The sequence below is a fragment of the Scardinius erythrophthalmus genome, assembly GCF_964197995.2.
Source record: "Scardinius erythrophthalmus genome assembly, chromosome: 5".
In the NCBI taxonomy this organism is placed as follows: domain Eukaryota; kingdom Metazoa; phylum Chordata; class Actinopteri; order Cypriniformes; family Leuciscidae; genus Scardinius; species Scardinius erythrophthalmus.
Window position 1 is genome coordinate 30161927 of NC_138225.1, and position 17826 is coordinate 30179752.

At 42.9% G+C, this 17826-nt stretch overlaps 1 protein-coding gene across 1 annotated transcript in view; it reads left to right on the forward strand.

Annotated features, from left to right (window-relative positions):
• Positions 1–17826, forward strand: part of LOC308690369 (post-GPI attachment to proteins factor 6-like) — a gene marked incomplete at both ends in the record, with an annotated part of 83202 nt that overhangs the window by 38013 nt on the left and 27363 nt on the right. The window contains one exon of the mRNA XM_081364771.1: positions 3871–4060. Within this exon, the coding sequence (XP_081220897.1) occupies positions 3871–4060 (190 nt within the window). The remainder of the gene's footprint in view (positions 1–3870; positions 4061–17826) is intronic.

Below are 17826 nucleotides of genomic sequence, written 5' to 3' on the forward strand. Positions count from 1 at the left end.
CGGTAGTCTTTCCGTTCTCCAAAAACACATGCTTTTTTATTGTTTCCTTTTAATTAGTCCCCATTATTAGAGAGCATAGTTAATACTGATTAGAAACAGTGAGATGCCAGTAATGAAAGGTGTTAAAGCAGGATTTGTTCTCTGTGAGAACAGCAAGAGCGAGACAGAATTACTTAGAATTAGAATATGACATGTTTTCATCCACATGCTATAGCCACTCCTCATGCATTACAAGCTTAATGTGTTTCTGTTGATATAAATGTGTATTCAGTGAAAATAAAATCTCTATTATGAATGAAAACATAAAACAATGTTAAGTTTCAAATGATGATGACCCCTCTTTATAACTGATGCAATAGCTATGCTAGTCTCAGGCTGAATCATATAGCACTAATACATTTTGCAATGGATAAATATTGTTCCCCTTAGTGGAGGGCAGTTTTTACTGCATACTGAGGGGGAAATTCGCTAAAAATGAATCACGCCTGCTGATAGCGTTGTTTATTTGCACACAATGTCTGCATTGTTTTTTTTTTGTTTTTTTTTACTAACCCTCAGGTCATTCCAAGCCTGTATGACTTTCTATCTTCTGTGGTACATAACAGAAGATATTTAGAAGAATGTTTTTGGTTATCATTGACTTCCATTATATTGACTTCCATTCTTTTTTCCCCCCAGAAGAAAGAAGGTCATACAGGCTTGGAATGATGTTGAGAGTGTTTATTGTTTGGGTGTTTTTTTAATTTTTTAAACGGGTTACCGTGAGGCATAGTAATGCAGTGTACATTTCAACAGGCAAATAGCATTGATTTTTATTTATTTATAAGGCTCAGTCTTTAAAGTCAGCATTAAACGGAAGTGGTGGTAGTTATTTCTTCCCTATTGTGATGTATATCCAAGTGATTTTGTCCATGGGGAACTAATGGGACGTTGGATCATTGTGGTTGGCTATTGCTGTGAGTGACAGGTTGATCCCTCCTTCTTGCCAGTGAAGACATCTTCAGAGAAGAGAAGAGATGTTGCTGCAAGAGGGAGGGAAATTATTTTTATTAAATATTGTGAGGCCTATGGATTAAAAAATAATAGTGATGTACATGGATAAATCATTTGTAGTAAATACTGCCATATACCATAAAAACAAATGAGAATGTTCCCTTTTGATTTCATGGTGACTTTAATTCTAATTTATAAGAAGGAATGTTTGTGTTGAATAGAACACTGGTTGAAGATAAATACACAAGCCATAGCCCAATACTGCATAGATTTCACCTGTTTAAGCTGTTTGTGGGTGCATGGTTAAACTTGAGATGTTCATTTTAATTCACCCTCAGTGTGCAGGTGTAATTTCTGAACCCTAGTATCCTGCTGGATATCATTGGCTTGGTTTGTCAAGACAAGAGGCCATATATTTTAACACACCTGCAATTCATCAGCCCATGTAACAGTCAAACCACATGACATTGCCTCTGCTTCTGATTGACATCAGGGGTAATCAGCCTGTCCACTTCTGACTGGACCACCGGTAGGGTTTCTATCTGACAGAAATGCTTGCTTGAGAAAGTAAATCTCTCTTGTGAATGCATTTTGAACAATTTTCTGTATAATGTTCAGGGTTTTTTAATTTTTTATTGTACAATCATTGAATAATGTTGCACCTTAGATTCTAGTGAGGCAGTTGTTATAAATGTTACATTTTAGCCCCGGATGGACATTGTTGCAGTTCATACGGTACCAAATGATGTGGGTCCATCTGCTATATTTCACTCAGTAATTTTATTCGCACTGTAAGTGATTGCGCGTGAAGCCCATCAGTGGGATGTGCTCTGCTGTCTGAGCTAACAGATGAAGAGGCCATATTGGCGTCATACCTCTGAGAGTCCATCAGCTTAATAAAAGTGTCAAGGCAGTTGATTTGTTATGTCTGTTAATAACAGAAGCAAAGGGTTCGACGGGAAAGAGATTAAACAGACGGCTAGAACTGACATACAGGTGCTGTCATTTGTCTTCGCTCATCCAGCTTGCCTGTCTTACGCATTTCTTCTAATTTTCTCTGTATGTCACACACAAGCTCAAATCTCCAGAGATATTTACACTGTAGTGCTGCTCTTGAGCTTTGAGGTTTTGCGTTTCAGATCTCCTCAGTCAGGGAGATTTAGGTTGTGCTGTCTATGTTGCCCGACTGAATCTGAACAAAGTATTGAGAGTGACTACTGCATTTATTTTTAATTCCCTACATTATTTTTCTGAATGTGTATTACAGTGGTGGTGGGGAAGCTACTTTATAATTTAAAAATACCTAAAGCTACTCAGAATCAAATTTATTCTATTTGTATTTAGTAATTTAATTTATATGGGGTTTTAAATGAACAAATCCTGACTAGGGATATATATACTGTGTAATTCCTAATTTTTTTATTTACAAGTTAAATCTTATCAACGTAACCCATAGAGTGTCTACAGTGCCTAACAGATTATTATTTTGTGTTTATATTTATAATTTTTGCATTGGTATTTAGTATCTTTAGCATCTGATTTTACTTTTAAAGAAATATAATAAAAAATAAGCATACAAGTATACCAGTAAATGCATTCAATACAAGAACTATTCACAATTTAGATATCAGCCATTTGTTCACTTTAAACTAATATTTGTTGGTTTAAATCAAGAATTTACATGGTTGCACCTATCAGTTGTGCCACCTGACAACATTAATAATGACTTGGAATATTAAATTAAAATATAATAAATTAATTGAAGATAATTGTAACGAGGTTAGATGTTATGGGAAGAAGGAGGCGGGAACCGGCGAACAATTAACAGCTTTAATAATAAAAACAAACAAATACAAAACAAAAGTAAAAGACAGCAGCCCCTCACGGATGACTGCTGTCACATAAAATAAAACAAACATGAAATAAAATAGTCCAGGCCTGGCCTCTCTCGTCCTTCACTGTCATCGTTCCTCCTTTTATGCTTCCGCTCCTCCGTGAGAGATACGAGACCTGTGCGTCGCGCAGGTGTTACTCATTATCAATCACGCCACCGACCTCAAGGCACTCGGCCTCACCCTGCTTGCCACAATAATATAAAGTGTGACCCATGTTTCTTTACTTTATATAATAGTGGCATCTTACATTATTTTAAAATTATCATGAAAAGTATCAAACATATTTAACTTAAAACTAAAATTTGAGAACAATAATTAAATAATAGACAATCTTTGCTCAAATGTATTATTTATTTAGCTTAAATAATGTTTTTTTTTATTATTATTATTTCATATAGAGACATTCACTGCAGTTGCACCAACTGACTTCCTGTTTGTGTCACCTGACTTTTGCAACCAATTTTACATTGAACAGGCTTCTACTTGGATGCCTGTATTAACATTTGCCTAGGCTAGGACGTTGATATGCGGAATTTTTAAATAAAATTAAGTTCCTAATTTTGCATTGGTCATACCCACCTGACATAGAAAGTGTTCCAACCTAAACATACTTGAAAGTAGCTATTTTTATCAGTATTTGAGAGAGATCTACAAACCCATTAGGCTCTCTGATGATGGAACCATAGGAAGCCACGGCTCATTAAGGCAGATTGCAAATGTCATTTTGCTGCTTCCTCTCTGGCCTTGTATTGAAGGATAGCAACGAAATTAATTTTGCATAGAGTCTCGGGTTTTGAATCAAAGCCAAAGCACGCATGACCCACGGCAAGTTTGATTAAATCACTGGTGGGGCTTTTAGAAGGAAGGTCAACCAAACCGCATTAAGACTGATTCCTCCAACCCTCTTCCCACCCAACTTCTCCCTCATCCAGCCCATTGCCATCTTTCATCTAAATAACTCTCTCCTTGTTCCATTCCCTAGATTGCCTGTTTGTAACTGACTATTTCACCCGGACGCCTCGCAAGCTCAATGCCTACCGCTCTTTTGCCAGCGTGGAGCTGTTCCACTTCAACGTGCCTGAAGACACCGTGGTGGCTGTTTGGAACCTCATCACCTTCAAGGAGCAAGGGGGCACCTTCGGAGACAGCTGCCCAGACCGCAACGTGACAGTGTGAGTTGGCTAAACGTCCAGGTTACAGTCATTTAGGGGTGGGGGCAGACAAGGACAACAATGTGATGAGGTCAGATATGTCCAAGCAGCGTTTCAAATGAGAGAAAGGGATATGTAAAAGCCAAATGTCACATGCATGATTATAATGACCTTTCTGATGCTCACGCTGTAGAGTATTCTCTGTTTGCCCTGATAAAATAATCCAACTCCAAGAATCATTTCACAGATCCTGATCATTTTCTGTGCTCTCCATAAAAAAAAAGAGGCATTTATCAAGTGTGGTGCCGGCAGATTTCACATCCTAACTACACACTGGAGATCCATAAGCATAAAATTCCAAGTGACAGATAAGATTTAAAATCCAAATCTTCACATTTTTACTAATTTTCACAGGGTCACATTCAGTAGAATTGCTTTAAGAGTTCTAATCCGTATTAAATGGCCTCTAAAATTAGGATGGCCCTACTTTTATTAGTCATAAAAGACATTGAGTCCTTTGGTTCTCAGTTCAAGGTTATAAAACAAAACCAAAAAAAAAGGCCATTTTTGCTTTGATGAGGGTATGGGATAAAAATAATTCAAACTAATTTGAAAAATAATATTCCGGGTTCAGGACAAGTTAAGCTCAGTCCACAGCATTTGTGGCACAATGTTGATTACCGTGAATTTTTTTTGTGACTGTGAAGTTGTGTAATTTTATTAATGCACTTAAGTTAATTACTTTAACACTTTGTGTTGTTTATAAAGATGTTTTTTTTGTTTTTTACTGTTGTTTTAAGACTTTTAGGGGTTATGTTATCGAGCGACAAAGTTTGTAAAACTTTACACAGAAAAGGTTAGTAAGTGATTTTCACACTAAAATCCTTTGTCTTGTGGCTATACTATCGAAAAAGTGAGTATTTTAATGCCTACTGACTCGCTACATTTGCTTCCATTTTAAGTGCCTCACTGTAGCCTAGGTTTGTAAAAGAAACTGATGGACAAAATGAACGTTATGTCGATTGATCTTGTATTGAAACCGGAATATCCCGGAAAACCGAAACCCTGTCACATTTTCACGCTTGCCTTTATTTTTCTCTGTCCAATTCTTTCAAGTCATCCTTGAATGATCCCAGTGCACTTTCATAGCCAGCACACGGTGTGCTATAACACAAGAGCTGTTGTTAAAGTTAGTCTTGGCCCTGGGGTAATAAAAAATGGAGAATATTATTCACTGAATACTCAGGTCTTCAAATCCCAGTACACTGGCTGTCATTAAAGTTCCATCAAAACACTGACCTTGTTATTGCCTGTCACTGAATGTACATCATAAGTGGTGAGGAAGGAACTCCTGACTGTCTTTAATGTGTGACATAATAAAGAGGAGGATAGACTGTCCTTGAGTCAATCTTCCAGGACTGGTTTCTTCTGACAGATATCCGCATCACAGATGCTTGCTATTTATGCATTCAGCTTGCATTAAAATTACAACATTATTATATGTTTAATTTGTTTGCCGCTGCTACTTCTTTGACCTTATAATTGACATTAAAAGTAACATTAATTAAGCTCAGGTTATGATGTTTTACAGTTTTTCTCGATTGTTTACACACAAATACTGGTACTTGAGACACAATGACCACAACATGTAACTCATTCACCAACCCCCTGAACCAATTCTGCTAAACTACAAGCACAATTCCTGCTTTACACTCAGATTGCAGTTCTAAAACACACTTTTTTCAAAACACTAAACACAATTCTCTGCTTATGGCACAATTTTCATGCAGAAAATCTCTTGTTTTCACAAGGAACACACTGCCATTCAAACATGCACACTGACTCATCACATGGGCAAATACCCGTCACATAGTTTTACAATTAGCAATCAGAGCTTTAGCATAAAAGGGCAAAAGGTGAGCTCTTCAATGAGCAATGATGCCAACATTGTTTTTTACTGTAACTAACTGTATACAGTCAATTCTTCTGTTGTTGTGTATGTAGACCACTGTATGTACGACTTTGTGTTGGTTGGGATGTACACTGTGTACATTGTTTTTGTGGGAAAAATAACATATATTTGTTACCGTGTTTTTGTGTGTTCTGAGTATAAAAACAATATTCTCAGATATTTTACAACACACTTATGTATGTACTGTCTGTAGTACAGTTTTTCTCGATTGTTTACACACATTTTCTGAAAGCATGCCTCATATTCTCAGAACTCTACACACAAATCCAAAAACACACACACAATGGGCAAAACCCCTCAATTCTCCTGCAAAATGAAACTTTACATTCAAAACAATGTTATTTCTTCTCAAAATGGTATTTTGTTTTCAAATGACACACACAAACCATCACATGAATAGACATTTATAAGAACCAGTTGAACACTGATGTGCTCAGTGTAAAACACTACGATGAATGGAAAACACTTCTTCTCCATTCATCATAATGATTTAGGCCTTTTTTTGTTCAGTGTTACACTTTCTACAGACAGTACATACATAAGTGTGTTGTAAAATATCTGAGAATATTGTTTTTATACTCAGAACACACAAATACACGGTAACGAATATATTTTATTTTTTCCACAAAAACAATGTACACAGTGTACATCCCCAACCAACACAAAGTTGGACATACAGTGGTCTACATACAAAACAACAGAAGAATTGACTGTATACAGTTACAGTAATACAGTTTTTTTCAATTGCTTAAGCACAATTTTGAAAACAGGGCCCGGTTTTTCAAAACCCTTCACACAATTAGCACAACACTACACCAAAGTAGCACAACACCTCAGATCATTTGCAAAATGAAACACTTTTGTCAAAACTATACAATGTCTTATAAAAACCTTATTTTGTTGTCATAACATAAACACAACCATCATATGGTCTGACTCTGTTTGAATCAGTTTAACACTCCTGTGCTCAACCTAAAACACTTTTAGCATTTACACAGAAAGTGTAAAAATAAATTCACCAACACCACATGACACCAATTGTGCAGACTGATGAAAATAATTTATTTTCATGTACTCAAGTCAGTCAATACTGAACAAATATTCATAAAACATTTTCCAGTTTTCATATATTATTACTGAACATACCATTGTACTCTAAGCTTACAGTAATACTGTAACAAATTACATATCCAGTTCAGTACCGAAAAAAAAACAAAACAAAAAAAAAACTAAACATCTCTCCGCCTAGCTGGATCTGGCCACAGGGCTTCGTCAACATCACAGGCTATATTTTCATTTGCAAGGCAACGTGGGAAGAATCTTTTTGAGTGACGAATCCACCCTTGTATGGATGCTGGTTCAATTTGATCACATGCTTCCTCCATAGCTTGAATGAGGGGCATCTGGACATAGGGCCGGAGATCATAAACCTTCCACCGCCATGTTGAGAAGAACTCCTCGATGGGGTTCAGGAAGGGGGAGTATGGTGGTAGGTATTGAACTGTGAATTGTGGGTGTTGTTGAAACCAGTTTTGGACCAGAGCAGAACGATGGAAAGCTACATTGTCCCAGATGACAATGTATTGCATCTGGTCCCTTTGGTTTGCTGCTGTGATGATATTGTGTAATCTGTCTAAAAATGTAAGAATGAGTTCAGTGTTGTAAGGACCCAAGTTGGCATGGCGGTGGAGGACCCCATTCTGTGTAATGGCAGCACAAAGGGTAATGTTACCCCCACGTTGCCCTGGTACATTGACAATAGCCCTGTGGCCGATGATGTTTCTTCCCCTTCTTCGTACTGTTGTCAGGTTAAATCCAGCCTCATCAATGTAAATAAACTCATGTGGGACTTCCTCCGCATCCATTTGCAAAACTCTCTGAAATACAGCAAAAGATCACATTGTGTAGATCAGTATACTGTAGGTCTGCTATACAGTAAAATTACATGTACAGTAAAAAGGTTATGTGTGCAGTACACAATACTACAGTCAGTGAACAAAACGTACCACCACATATTCACGCCGCAGGACTTTCACCCTGTCTGAATTTCTTTCAAATGGCACTTTATACAGTTGTTTCATCACAACTTGGTGTTTTTTAAGGATACGGGCTATTGTTGACAGAGAGACCTGTTGGACATTATTGAAAATTAGGTGATCATTGACAATATGGGCTTGAATTTCTCGAAGTCTGATTGCATTATTGGCCAAAACGAGGTTTATGATCTCTCTCTCTTGCTCCTGTGTGAATATGGGGCCCCTTCATCCTTGGTGTTCACGACGTTCAATCCTATGTTGGCCAAACAAAATACACAGCTTACTGTAAAATGATACACAGGAATATATACAGTACCAAAATATAGAGTACATATACAGTACTGTTGATATAGTACATGCAGTAAGCAATGGATTTTCTGTTGACTGAAGAGAAGTTTCTCACCTGTGCTCTTGACGAAATGTCCGAACTATTGATGCCACTGTGTACCTGCTTAGGTTAGGCTGTACTCTCAATCCAGCCTCCCTCAGTGTTAGTCCGTGGTTTATTTACATGGTCCACAATTGTAGCACGAATTTCATTACACAGATTTGGTTGTCTTCTTCTTTGTGCATGTCCTACCCCTCCTCCAGGTCTTCCTCTCCCTCTTCCTCTCCCTCTCCCTCTCCCTCTCCCTCTCCCTCTCCCTCTCCCTCTCCCTCTCCCTCTCCCTCTTCCTCTTCCTCTTCCTCTTCCTCCACCTGGTACTCTCTGGATTCCCCCTCTCATCCGCACTCTCCCTCTTCCTCTGACACCATCCATTTTTGTTGAAGACAGGTGAACTTACCTGTTGCCTTTTTATAGTGCTTTAACCTGATTGGTGTGTCTACAATTAAGCACCAGTGTGTGTGCACACCTGGTGCCTGTGTTTAACCAATTGGTTCATGGGTGTGCTCATTTGAAAGCCTTTGCTTTGAAATTGCAAGGAAATGACATCATGATAAATTTCTGTGTCAAATGCATACAAGTGTGTTTAGTGTTTTGCAAATCACTGTGTGTAATGTTTTGCAAAAAGTGTGAAGTTGACAATGTGCTTACAGTTGTGCAAATCTAGGCCGGTGTTTTGCTCCTTGAGTGTAAAGTTTTGCTAATTGTGGGAAAGTTCTAATTTTAGTGTGTAAGCAATTGAAAAAAACTGTAAAAAAAAAATCCAATGTTGGCATCCATTGCTCCATTGAAGAGCTGACCTGTTGCCTTTTTATGCTAAAGCTCTGATTGCTAATTGTAAAACTGTGTGACGGGTGTTTGCCCATGTGAAGAGTCAGTGTGCATATTTGAATGGCAGTGTGTTCCTTGTGAAAACAAGAGATTTTCTGCATGAAAATTGTGCCAAAAGCAGAGAATTGTGTGTAGTGTTTTGAAAAAAGTGTGTTTTAGAACTGCAATCTGAGTGTAAAGCAGGAACTGTGCTTGTAGTTTAGCAGAATTGGTTCAGGGGGTTGGTGAATGAGTTACATGTTGTGGTCATTGTGTCTCAAGTACCAGAAAATGTGTGTAAACAATCGAGAAAAACTGTAAGTGTAACACTGAACAAAAAAAGGCCTAAGTCATTATGATGAATGGAGAAGAAGTGTTTTCCATTCATCATAGTGTTTTACTCTGAGCACATCTGTGTTCAACTGGTTCTCTTACGAGAGTCCTCTCGTACTGCGTTTTATCAAAACGCTACGGGAAAAGTCTCTTTTCACGAAACACTGAAGCAAAAAATTATCCTTTAATTTTCATATATGTAAAACGCGTTGCGGCAGCAGCAGACAGCTATGGCGAGACGGCTTGCTCGCTCATTGGCTGCTCTGCGGCAACTGCTTAAGCCTATCGAGCGAGGCCTGAGATGGCATCAGGCCAATGAGGGCGCTTCGCGCCCTCCTCGCCACTTCCCGCCGAAACGGGCGTGGCTTACCTCTATAAAAGGAGCTCGAGAAGGCTGACTCACTTGATTTTAATCTCTTCAGCGAAGCGCACGCATCGCTGGATCACGGAAGCAAGCGTCGTTCGAAGCAAGCACTTCAGCGGGACGAGCCCTCGAAGCCGCTGGCCAACGCCGCCTTCTACAGCCGTACCTGCTGCGCTTTCCGACGCCTATATCCTTTATTGCTATATTGCTCTGTTTTCTCTGTGTGTGTGTGTGTGTGTTCGCTGCAACACTCACCCCTAAAAGAGCTGCGTCTTTTTCAAGACGCCTTCTCATGCAGCGCTCGCGCTCGCTGACGGCGAAATGCCCTTACTCCGAGCCAATTGCCTACGGTGACTCTGAGGACTCGCCAGGCATCCTTCCGAGGCTGCCCTTCCTGGAAGCGGACGGCGGGATTAGTTTTTCTTTACGTTACAAGAAAAGCTACCCTGCCTCCGCGCGCGTCATTCACCGGCGAAGGAGAAAAGAGTGTTCTCAGTCCCACCATTGGTCGGTCTCACCTCTTTTCTCTCATATTTCTCAGTTCCCTGTTCGGCGACTGGAAATATCATTGCAGCAAGTGAGTCTGTTATAGCACGCTTGCCTGCCAGCAAACGCCGAAGAATACATGTTGACGCCGCCTTTGCCGCCAATGCTTCACTCTGTCAGTCCCCTGAAGGCGACTGCAGAGATGCATTTTGCAGCCAGCGAGCGCGTAGTACCCGCTTGCCTGCAACCGAACACCGTTTCTACGGTTCCCGTGCGTCACTGGCGAAAGGAGAATGGAGTGTTTTCAGCCCCGCTGAAACTGGGCGATATCCACTCTTCTCACATTCAAAGCCTACATCCCCCTGTGGCTCAGTGGCGGAGTTATAGGTTTTCCGCATGGGAGACCGGAGTTCTAATCCCGGTCTAGCGGCATATATATTTTTATGCCGCCAATGCTTCGCTCTGTCAGTCCCCTGAAGGCGACTTCGGAGATACATTTTGCAGCCAGCGAGCGCGTAGTACCCGCTTGCCTGCAATCGAACGCCGTTTCTACGGTTCCCGTGCGTCACTGGCGAAAGGGGAATGGAGTGTTTTCAGCCCCGCTGAAACCGGGCGATATCCACTCTTCTCACATTCTGGCATATTTCAGGCGTCTGAAAATGTTAGTATTGCATGTCGTGCTTACTCGCATGCCTGCAAGCACACGCCAGTGTGGATAATACTCGCGCTGACTTTGTCTATGTATATTCACTGTGGTCCAGTGGTAGATTATTAGACTCTCGCGCGGGGGATCCGAGTTCGAATCCCGGGTCTGCCGGCAGAAAATATTTTGCCGCCGAATGCAAATCACTCTGTTTGTTCCCCGAGAGGCAACTGCAGAAGTGTTTGTTTTCGCAGCCCACGAGCACGTGGTACATGCCTGCAAGCAAACGCCAGTGTGGATAATACTCGCGCTGACTTTGTCTATGTATCTTCACTGTGGTCCAGTGGTAGATTATTAGGCTCTCGCGCAGAGGATCCGAGTTCGAATCCCGGGTCTGCCGGCAGAAAATATTTATGCCGCCGAATGCAAATCACTCTGTTTGTTCCCCGAGAGGCAACTGCAGAAGTGTTTGTTTTGCAGCCCACGAGCACAGGGCCCGCGCTCATATATTCGACTCGGGTCGATCACGCACACAACATAGTGAACGTGCCCACTGCCTAGTGCCCACAAATACTATGTTCTGCATGCCTTGTGGTTTCTGTAAAGACGAAACCTGTGCATTCACACTGCTCAGGCAGACAGTGCACTCATTGCAGTAATTGTGCCCGCTCTCCCGCGCCCACACTTACTAACGGTCATTATATGTCCTACGGGACTCGCCCAGCCCTCCCTTGCTCGGTTAAACACCGCAGCGGGGTCGAGCGCAGGCATTCTGCCCGGCCACGGCCGATGGTGCTATAAATGTAGTCTCGATGCCCACTCCTCAGTGCCCATCACTACACATAAGCACAGCCCTACACTTAGGGCTCGCGCACATAAAATCGACTCAGGTCGATTGTGCTTCCAACATAGTGAGAGTGCCCGCTTCCCAGTGCCCACGAACACTATGTCTAACAGATCACAGGCTCTCTGTAAAAACGAGACCTGTGAGCGCGCGCTCTGCTCAGGCAGACACCGCGCCCAAAGCAGTAAATGTGCCCGCTCCCAGCCCACATCTACTCGCTCACATGAGTCCTATGAGACTTTCTCAGTCCTCCCTCACTCAGCTAAGCACTGTAGTAAGGTCGAGGACGAGCGTTCCGCCCGCTGTATTAAGCGCGCGCCCCGCCTCAAATGCCACAGGCATAACGCCTACGTTTTTATCCCCCGAAGCGCCTCTGTCGCACGGCGAACAGAGCGCGCTCCGTATCCAGCCCCTAGCCAGCCATGCAGAAGCATGGGCAGCGCTTCCAGGGGTTTCGGACTGGGTGCTAGGCATTATAAAGAGAGGCTTCTCGCTACAGTTTTGTCGACGCCCTCCCCGCTTCACAGCGCGCGTCGGAACTACGGTTTCGTTGGAAGTAGCTCACCTACTTCGAGCCGAAATATCAAAACTGATAAGCAAAGGGGCGATAGAGCGCGTTCCCCCAGCTCTAAGCGAAGGGGGACTATACAGCAGATACTTTCTAGTCCCCAAAAAGGACGGCGGTATCAGACCCATACTGGATCTAAGACGGCTGAACAGAGTATTATTGAAACGCAGTTTCAAAATGCTCACAACCAGCAAAATTCTCGCGCATGTTCGCCGAGAAGACTGGTTCATGTCGATAGATCTGAAGGACGCGTATTTTCAAATACAGATAGCGTCACACCACAGGCGATACTTGAGATTCGCCTTCGGGGGTCAGACATACCAGTATACAGTCCTGCCATTCGGCTTGTCCCTAGCACCTCGTACATTTACGAAATGCAGGGACGCAGCGCTCGCTCCTCTCAGACTCAGAGGCATGCGAGTGCTGAACTATTTGGACGACTGGTTGATCCTAGCTCAATCACGATCACAGCTCGTGGAGCACAGAACCATTTTACTCGATCACCTCGAGAATCTTGGTATCACAGTCAACTGGACAAAGAGTTCATTGAACCCCAGTCAAACGATTTTGTTTCTGGGCGTCGTTCTGGACTCACAGTCTATGACAGCGCGGCTGTCACCACAGCGCGTGTTGCTCATTCAGCGCGCGGCGAGGTCTTTCCGCCGCGGCGCTGTCACCCCGCTCAGGAAGTTTCAAAAGATGCTGGGTCTCATGGCTTCAGCATCGTCAGTTCTCCGGCTGGGCCTGCTCCGCATGCGCCCGCTGCTGTTCTGGTTGAAAACGCGGGTACCGCGCAGAGCGTGGGCGACCGGTCGATTACGCCTCAAGGTCGATCAGAGCTGTGTTTCAGCCCTGGCGCCTTGGACGGCGGACGACTGGTACCAATCAGGTGTAAGCCTGGGGACTTCCTCGAGAGTGAGGATGGTGTCGACAGACGCATCCACCTCGGGATGGGGAGCTCTGCTCGAGGGCAGACCGTTCTTCGGCCTGTGGTCGGAACGAGAAAAGCTCCAACACATAAACTGCCTAGAAATGCTGGCAGTGCACAACGCGATGACGCGTTTTTGTCCCCACATCAAGGACGAACACGTCATAGTCCGTTCGGACAACATGGCTGTGGTGTCCTACATAAATCGCCAGGGCGGTCTGAAGTCCATATCCCTGTACAGGCTGGCGAAACGCCTCCTATTATGGGCTCAGCACAACTTACGCTCGCTGAGAGCAGTGCATGTACCTGGGCTTCAGAATGTGGGCCCAGACAGACTGTCCAGGAACAATGTTCCCCCGGGCGAATGGTCTCTACACCCACAAACAGTCCGGCTGTTGTGGGAGAGATTAGGCAGAGCGGAGGTGGACCTTTTCGCGTCCCGCGAAAACGCGCACTGCCCCGCGTTCTTTTCAAAGACCGACAGCGCGCTGTCCCGAAGGTGGCCGCGCTGCCCGTTATATGTTTTTCCCCCCGTCTCCCTCCTGCCACAGGTGCTGGAACGGGTCAGGGAAACGAAATGCCTAGTCCTGCTTGTAGCTCCGTTCTGGGAGAACCAGATATGGTTCCCAGTTCTGATGCAGTTGACAGATATCGATCCATGGCCACTGCCGTTGAGGAGAGATCTCCTCTCGCAGGCCGGGGGCTCGATTTGGCACCCACACCCGGAACTGTGGTCCCTTCATGTGTGGGTGCTCAACGGATACCCGTTGGTCTCACAGAGGGAGTCGTGAATACCATCACTCAGGCTAGAGCGCCGTCGACACGGCGGCTTTATGCTTCGAAGTGGTCGGTTTTCTCCGGCTGGTGTACAGCTCGGAGCATTTCACCCCTCGAATGTGAGGTAACGGAGGTTTTCTCCTTCCTACAAGTGCTGTTGGATAAGGGCAGATCCCCTTCCACGCTCAAAGTGTATGTGGCGGCTATTTCAGCGTTCTTTGGTTCAACGCTGGGTCAGTCGCTGGGAAGGAATGATTTAGTCATCCGCTTCCTCAGGGGAGCTAGGAGACTGAATCCGCCCAGACCTCCTTCAGTTCCTTTGTGGGACCTTTCTACGGTCCTGGCGGCCATGAAAGGTGCCCCTTTCGAGCCTATCCAGTCTATTAGCCTCAAACACTTGTCTTTCAAAACAGTGTTTTTGATGGCTCTCGCTTCAGTGAAGCGCATAGGCGACCTGCACGCGCTCTCTGTGAGCCCGGCGTGCTTGGAGTTTGGTCCTAATGACTCTAAAGTCATACTCAAACCTAAGCACGGCTATGTGCCGAAATCCCTCAACACGCCTTTTCGGGCTCAGGTCATTTCCCTGGCTGCCCTGCCGGCATCGAGTGAGGAAGGGGACTCGAGTTTTCTTTGCCCTGTTAGGGCTTTAAGAGCTTATATGTCCCGCTCTGCTGTCTTCAGACAGACAGAGCAGCTCTTTGTCTCGTTCAGTGGACGTTCCAAAGGAATGGCTGTTTCGAAACAAAGTCTATCCAGATGGATAGTTGACGCCATAGCGCTGGCGTATACTGCCAAGGGCATTCCATGCCCGTTGGGAGTCAGAGCGCACTCTACGAGAAGCGTTGCTTCTTCGTGGGCTTGGTCCAGCGGGATTTCCCTACAGGATATATGTACGGCGGCAGGCTGGGCCTCGCCGTCTACATTTATCAGGTTTTATAACCTAGAGGTTCCCGCCTTGCAGGCTAAGCTTTTGTCGGTGTAATCCGTTCAGCCGTCTAGTCAGACCGCTGAAACTCATGCGCTATGCGCTACCGACTATCTTGGGCAGAACTGTGTAAGATCCACATTTTCCGCATTAGTTCAGGTTCCCTACCCTGTCTATGTGATGTTATACTTGCGTCTGTGGACATGTCTATTCTACGACGCTACAGTTTAGGGAATTAAGGCTCCCACCCTTATTCCCTGACTCTGTGTGAGTCAATCTGGTGATTATGCACTGTATGCCTGAAATAGCTTCCGGTGATCAGTGTTTTTTATCCCAGCACGCACGGCGTTTTGCAAGGGGTTCCCGTAGCGTTTTGATAAAACGCAGTACGAGAGGACTCTCGTAAGAGAACGTACTCGGTTACTAACGTAACCTCGGTTCTCTCTAGAAGAGGGAACGAGTACTGCGTTCTCTGCCGTGCGTACGGTTCACTCTGGTTCGCTTCGGCGATCAAAATCAAGTGAGTCAGCCTTCTCGAGCTCCTTTTATAGAGGTAAGCCACGCCCGTTTCGGCGGGAAGTGGCGAGGAGGGCGCGAAGCGCCCTCATTGGCCTGATGCCATCTCAGGCCTCGCTCGATAGGCTTAAGCAGTTGCCGCAGAGCAGCCAATGAGCGAGCAAGCCGTCTCGCCATAGCTGTCTGCTGCTGCCGCAACGCGTTTTACATATATGAAAATTAAAGGATAATTTTTTGCTTCAGTGTTTCGTGAAAAGAGACTTTTCCCGTAGCGTTTTGATAAAACGCAGTACTCGTTCCCTCTTCTAGAGAGAACCGAGGTTACGTTAGTAACCGAGTACGTTCTTATAAATGTCTATTCATATGATGGTTTGTGTGTGTCATTTGAAAACAAAATACCATTTTGAGAAGAAATAACATTGTTTTGAATGTAAAGTTTCATTTTGCAGGAGAATTGAGGGGTTTTGCCCATTGTGTGTGTGTTTTTGGATTTGTGTGTAGATTTCTGAGAATATGAGGCATGCTTTCAGAAAATGTGTGTAAACAATTGAGAAAAACTGTAAAAGCACTTCCTCCATGTATGCTCTTTGGCTCTTTTATTTCTTTGATGGCAGATTTCTTTCAGACTGCATATATAGAAGAACCCACTCATGTCTCCAAGGGTATATATAACATTGTGAAAAAACCTCTCTGGTAGCCTCTAGGGAAAGCTACATAAAAATGTTGCGGTATAAACAGTGATCTCTGTTAACTTTTGGAATGATATATTTTAAACTCATAATTCAGTCATAACTCCAGGGGAACATAATGCCTTTCATAATTACAGTAAGTATGCCCATGTTCCAGTTTGAGTGATAATGAAATATGTCTTCAGGGCCTATCAAGTACTAAAAATGGCCTGCCTGTGATTTAAAAAAAGAAAAGAAAAGAAATACTTTTTTTGACAGAATTGTGATCTGTTTTGTAAAATAGTGATATAGATACAATGAATCTTATGATCATTATCTCATGATCAGGTTGACTTGACCCAGCACAAAAAATAAAATAAAAACCCCAGCAGATTAATGTGTAAAACCCATCAAGCTGGGTCAAAATAATCCATCATGTGTTCTGTACAATATTTACCCAGCGCTTGGTTGCCAAATAACCCAGAAATGGTTGTTTTTAACCTAGCATTCTTTGTAGATATAGATATGGATATAGATATAAAAATAGAGATGATGGATGTAAATACAGATATAGACACAGATGAGTGGGTGGATGGATGGATGTAAAGAAAGATGAATATAAATAAGGATTGATAGATGAATAGATGATTGATAGTTAGCCTAGGTGAATAGACATGGATGGATGGATATAGATAATTTTGATATGGGTATAGATGTAAATATAGAGATGCTGAATGGATATATATATAGAAATGGACGGATGGATGGATGAATGGATAGAAAGATGGATAGATGTAAGGATTTATATATGATAGATAGGTGAATAGAGATGGATAGATGGTGGATGGATGGATAAATATAGATAAGCAATAAGGTACGAGAGGCTGTGCTGTATCGTGAATAAGTCACGGCTTAAGGGTGTTGTTAGGCACAACGCGAAGTGAAGTACCTTATTGCTTATAAAACGGTTACCACACAACGGAAATATTAAAGTAAAAAAAAAAAATCTGTATCTGTGGAACTTTCATGAAGTAAAATCACTAAAAGCCTTTCGCTGGAAAAAAAAAGCGTGAACAGCAACAGCAGTTACATTAAGACTGTCTTTATGAGTGAGTAAGTCAGTAGAAAAGACTTTTATATTGAAAGGACTGAAACTTTTGAACATGGATAAGCAAGATGCAACTGACAAATGACTATTGACTGTTAAAAGAACATGGTGTCACAGCGGACATTCAAACATTTTTTTTTTAATTATGAATATAGGACTGACCTGGAGGAAAATGTTATATCTACTGTAAATGCAGGTACACCTGCTTACTCAATCTCTCACAATATTCTGCTTCAATGAACAATATTAATGAGAACAAACATTTGTTTACATTGCAAAGAGTGGTTGCTAGGGGTGTTGTGTAGTGATACATAGAGCTGTTGGGTGAAACAGTGATAGCCGTGTTTTATCGTGAATAAAACACAGCTATTGACCAATCAGAATCAAGGATTGGAACTAACCGTTTTATTAGGCCTAATAAAGA